Source organism: Montipora capricornis, unplaced genomic scaffold, assembly GCF_036669925.1.
Source record: "Montipora capricornis isolate CH-2021 unplaced genomic scaffold, ASM3666992v2 scaffold_417, whole genome shotgun sequence".
Lineage (NCBI taxonomy): Eukaryota > Metazoa > Cnidaria > Anthozoa > Scleractinia > Acroporidae > Montipora > Montipora capricornis.
Window position 1 is genome coordinate 20,001 of NW_027180148.1, and position 4,509 is coordinate 24,509.

The 4,509-nt window shown below is 38.3% G+C and overlaps 1 protein-coding gene and 1 long non-coding RNA gene across 2 annotated transcripts in view; both read right to left on the bottom strand.

Annotated features, from left to right (window-relative positions):
* The window catches only part of LOC138035510 (transient receptor potential cation channel subfamily M member 6-like), a 1,767-nt gene extending 68 nt beyond the window's left edge, over positions 1 to 1,699 (bottom strand). The window contains exons 1-2 of the mRNA XM_068882177.1: positions 1,235 to 1,699; positions 1 to 836 (exon numbers count right to left, since the gene is read on the bottom strand). The exon at positions 1 to 836 is cut by the window's left edge and continues 68 nt beyond it. Of these exons, the coding sequence (XP_068738278.1) occupies positions 1 to 836; positions 1,235 to 1,621 (1,223 nt within the window). The 5' untranslated portion in view covers positions 1,622 to 1,699. The remainder of the gene's footprint in view (positions 837 to 1,234) is intronic.
* The window catches only part of LOC138035517 (uncharacterized), a 9,307-nt gene extending 6,735 nt beyond the window's left edge, over positions 1 to 2,572 (bottom strand). Inside the window, exon 1 of the long non-coding RNA XR_011129605.1 lies at positions 2,438 to 2,572. This is a non-coding gene — a long non-coding RNA (uncharacterized lncRNA). The remainder of the gene's footprint in view (positions 1 to 2,437) is intronic.
* Between the last annotated feature and the right edge of the window lie 1,937 nt (positions 2,573 to 4,509).

Consider the following 4,509-nt stretch of genomic DNA (forward strand, 5'->3'; position numbering starts at 1 on the left):
TTACAATAAGAATTACACTTATGCTTTGCAAAGAAATTCCTAATGGCTCCCTCTGCCAAGTTGCCATTGCAGAAACGCAAGGAACCGTCACCATCAGTTAATTCTGCTGAGGCAATTTCAGGGTCATACAAGTTAAGTCCAGCACCCTGAACATCTAGTACCATGAGCTGTCCCTGTGACTTTTCATATGTGAAGTGTGCAAAACACTGAGCCTTGTCGCACAGGACATCATCCTTAGCGCAAATGTCCCCATTGTTGTTGATATACTTAAGAAACACACCATCAATGAATTCTTCAATAGTAACATAGTCACCATCACTCATCTTGCCTAAGAATACCTTCTTATAGTGAAAGGTAGTGCCAAACTCTGTTAATGTTTCCTTTTCCACTTTCTCTTTCAACTGGAAAGTGAAATTTCTGGCTAAATGATGCATCTGCACAGCCTTCCTTGTGTGACTCTCAACAGTCTGATTCGTTTTGATAATATCCTCTGAAGTAGCCTTCAGGTATTTTTTGATTACCCAAGTCACCCCGCTAAATCCAAGAGTATCACTATTAGCTTTGAATGCCTCCCTAAATCCACCAGATGCAAATGGTAGGTCAGCTATCCTAAATTCTACAGTCACGGGTGCAGTGGACCATTCCATGTGCTCGATGTTAAACATGAAGATATCAATAACGGTAGTTGTGCTCTTTGCAATGACATTCCCCAGCCTTAACATTTCTACAACTGAGAGGCTTTTTGGGTAAACCTTACTGACTAGACTCCCATGCTGCTTCTTAGGACTTGGAAGTGATCTAGTTGTTGAGGCCTTGTCATATCGTGCTCTCTTGGGCTTTGGTATATACAATGCAAAAGAGATAAATAATACAGTAAGTCTGAAAATTAATGATCCTCTTTCAAGGCTTGCCGATTAAGACAGATGACAATCGATAATCAATGCCAAAAAATGACAATCGATAACAATTACAAGGATTTGAATTATGAGTATGGATTTTCATCGAATAATTGAAGCAATCGATAAAAATCGACTGCTGATTATTGATTATATCAATTGTCTTCCTATGATCGATTTTCATCGATTGGGCACTCCGCGAGTATCAGAATCGGGCAGTGACTGATACAATAACATACTAGCTCAACTGCTATCATGAATAATATTCGTAGTAAGCTTCGAAGTTTTGGCATTAGTGCAACACTTTAGTTTAACATTCACTTGTTATTAACGCTTACCTCACGGCTGCAATTCTCTTCTTCCTCAAGTTCCCCTTCTGGTTTAACAAACCAGACGTAAAACACTTTTTTGTTTGGAATTTGAGCCATCTTGTTACATGATGGTCCGCGTTCCCCCGCTAACACATCACAAACAAGATCTTTCTCTATTTGGGGCCCGAAATGCTTTTGACAGGCGTCCTTGATGTTACGAATAGAAAGCTCGTCCTGCTCAAAAGGAACGTACTCCTGAGCTCCAATGCGAGAGTATTTTTGTTGTTTCCCACTTACATCCGCACTCATGCGTTGCACCACGATCTCCTCCGCCACTTTACTCTCCTCTACAACTTGATTTTTGCCTCTCCTCTTCGCTTTCTGCTTTTCTGCAAACTTCCTCCACTCCGCCATCTTGGAACCACGTGCGAACAAACACTCTGGCCTTTAAATACCGCAAGGTACGCTGGTAGTGGCAGCGCTCGGCCATGCGAAAATTGATTTCACTTTGCGATTGAAAGTAGATGTAAATTTTGGTATGGCCGAGTGCTGCCACTAATATTGTTTTTCATTCTTCTTTAAAAATGTATTTCATTTCACTTTAGCAACAATTTGCCTCCTATTTTGTTTGCATTGTGCTTCAATTTAATTCTGAAGCGTGTTTGCTGCGCAATTGCATTTCGTCTTGCACTTTGAATTTCATTTGAAATTGATGTTATATTTCAATTTCAACTGCATTTCCATTTTAGTTTAACTTAAAAGTAAAGTGGTTTTATTTTTCAAATTCAATGTACATTTAAACTTCATGCCATTTTACTATTAAATTTCATTTCATTTCACGTCGTGTTTTATATTACTTTTGATTTATTTCGCAGTCAAACTAACGTTTATTACACAAAAATATGTGAATTTTTTGTTGGCAGTTCTCGGCCACCATACTGCAGTCTGCAAATGTCAGACACCGAAGTACAGTGTACTGTATACATGTACATCACTCCCGTCTGAGTGATGGGTGAAGAATTCACATTTTGCTGTGTATAAAAACCAAACAAGAAAACATATAAAGAATAGGAATCAACAGTCTTTTCTTCAAGTTTCTTTGTCAAGCATTTATTGCGCAAAAGCGAAAAAATCGAACCCTTGCTCACTGGAATTAACAGAAGGCCAGCGCTACAAAATAATCCACACTAAAGGTTCATAACTTTAAAATCTCATCAAATATTAACTTACCTTATTCTTTGTTATTTTTGCACTCTTTCCTAGTATAAATTTCTGTGTTGGCCATATCAAACGCGTAAAAACAACCGGAAACAAGCTTGATCTCGCGTGCACGCTTCGAACACGATGAGCAACATTTTGTGTCTCGTCCCAGTCCCCACCGCGCCAATTCTCCGCCTCATTGTGATCTCCGAATCCATGACCACCTTGCACAGCAGTTTGTGAGGGAACAAGCACGGTAACCCCCCATTTTTTTTTTCAGGTATTTGCTAAGAACATTCTATTAAAGAACATATTTGAAGAAGAAAAAAATTTTGATAGTAGAACATGATTTTTTTTGGAAAATAGTTCCGTACTGGGTGTATTTTGGCCAAGGCGAGGACTTCAAGCTAACCGTGGAACTGTCCGAAAAAGTGCAATATTCCCACAACCAGACAATCAAAAACGGCTTAAATGAAGCAACACTGCTTATCATGAAATAAAAAAAGCTTTACCGTCAAGAAAAAATTTTGTGTCTTTCAAGTAACCAAGACTTAATTTTGTATGAAGTTGATTCGAATTTTTAACGCGCAACCAGTAAAATACCCCATTTTAAGAGCCTGCTGACGCACAAACAAGCACGGTGACCCCATTTTTTTATTGCATTTTTTAAATGTTCATATCATGAATGTTAACTATGTCAAGTTACAAAAAAAGTTTGATAGTAGAACAATTTCAAAGGAATTACCTCAAATATTAACCGTTCTCATTGTCATCTTCGTCGTCCTTGCGTAAGCTTCCTATTGTGACATGTCGTGGTTGACCTATTAGACTTTTTGTTTAATATGAATACATGATGCAGCAGATAACCTAGTAACCTTTGTGGCTGTCTTAGTTGGTGTTTTTAGAAGAATCCGCCTTACAAGAAGGGGTTTCTCTCTACTAATTAAAACATTCATTAATCAATAGGTAGTTATGGGGAATAGAGTGTGTGTGGATGTTGAGTTGAGGGAAAATCATAGACAAAAGTTATGGTTAGTCTGTAAAATGAGGGGGAGATGTTCACAAAGCAAACTCTCAACCCCAAAATAATAACTCTGTGTGAAATTAAAAATTTAATCTCAGAAACAGTCAGATAGTACATGTACGAAAAACTAAATCACGTAGGAGGGATTAATAAATATTTGACAATGAAAATTATTCGTTCTTAAAAATGGGAATAATAAAGATGAAGCAAAATCTTCGTCCTTAAAGAATATATGGAAAAAACTAAAGAAATCCCATGGAATATGAAATACCAGTTCCACGAAGCAAATCTAAAAATCCCAAGGATAAAGACAAGCTGACTGCGACACCATTAGGCTCGTAAATGGCTGCGAATCTTCAGGGGTAAAGCGCAGCCGAGCATGGGGGTTTCTAGTCCAGCGCCGGACCTCTACCCGACCCCCTCGTGCCGAGTCAAGAAAGGAAAAAGAGAAGAACAACAAGCCGCAACTCTGGACAAAAACTAGCACTAAAGATCATGGACAGACTAACACGACCAAGGCTTCCAAGTCGATTAACTAAATTGGAAAATAACTCTTACCAAAAACACAACTCATCATGTATATCATGGACGTTCTGAAGCAAAATTATAGTTTAAAATAAAGAAAAAAAGGATACCTGGTTACTTACATGGAAGAAAAAGCTGGCAAAAATTTCCCTTCGCTCCAAAATTATAAATTTCTTATTTCTCCAAATTTTACTTCTATTTTGAGAAAAACTATCCCCTCCGAAATATAAAAATTTGCAAAACACCCCAAAACATTGATTTGTGTTTTGAGCATTGGGTTTTTGTATTGCTTGAAACGCGAACGAGATCTTTCCATTAAACCGATTTAAGAGGCTTTCATGTGTACCCCCGCCTTAAGAGCAGGCCGGAAGAAAATTTAAGTTCTCCCCAGGCACTCCTTGCGCTGCGAGCAATAAGAACCGGTCAGCGGAAACGCACGCAAATGTAAACAGAATATTAAAACCCTTGGTGAGCATGAAATCATTGAACTTCGCAGCTTTTGTACTGCATGTTAATTAGCTTGCGAGCAATTTTATAGCTACGCATTTCATAG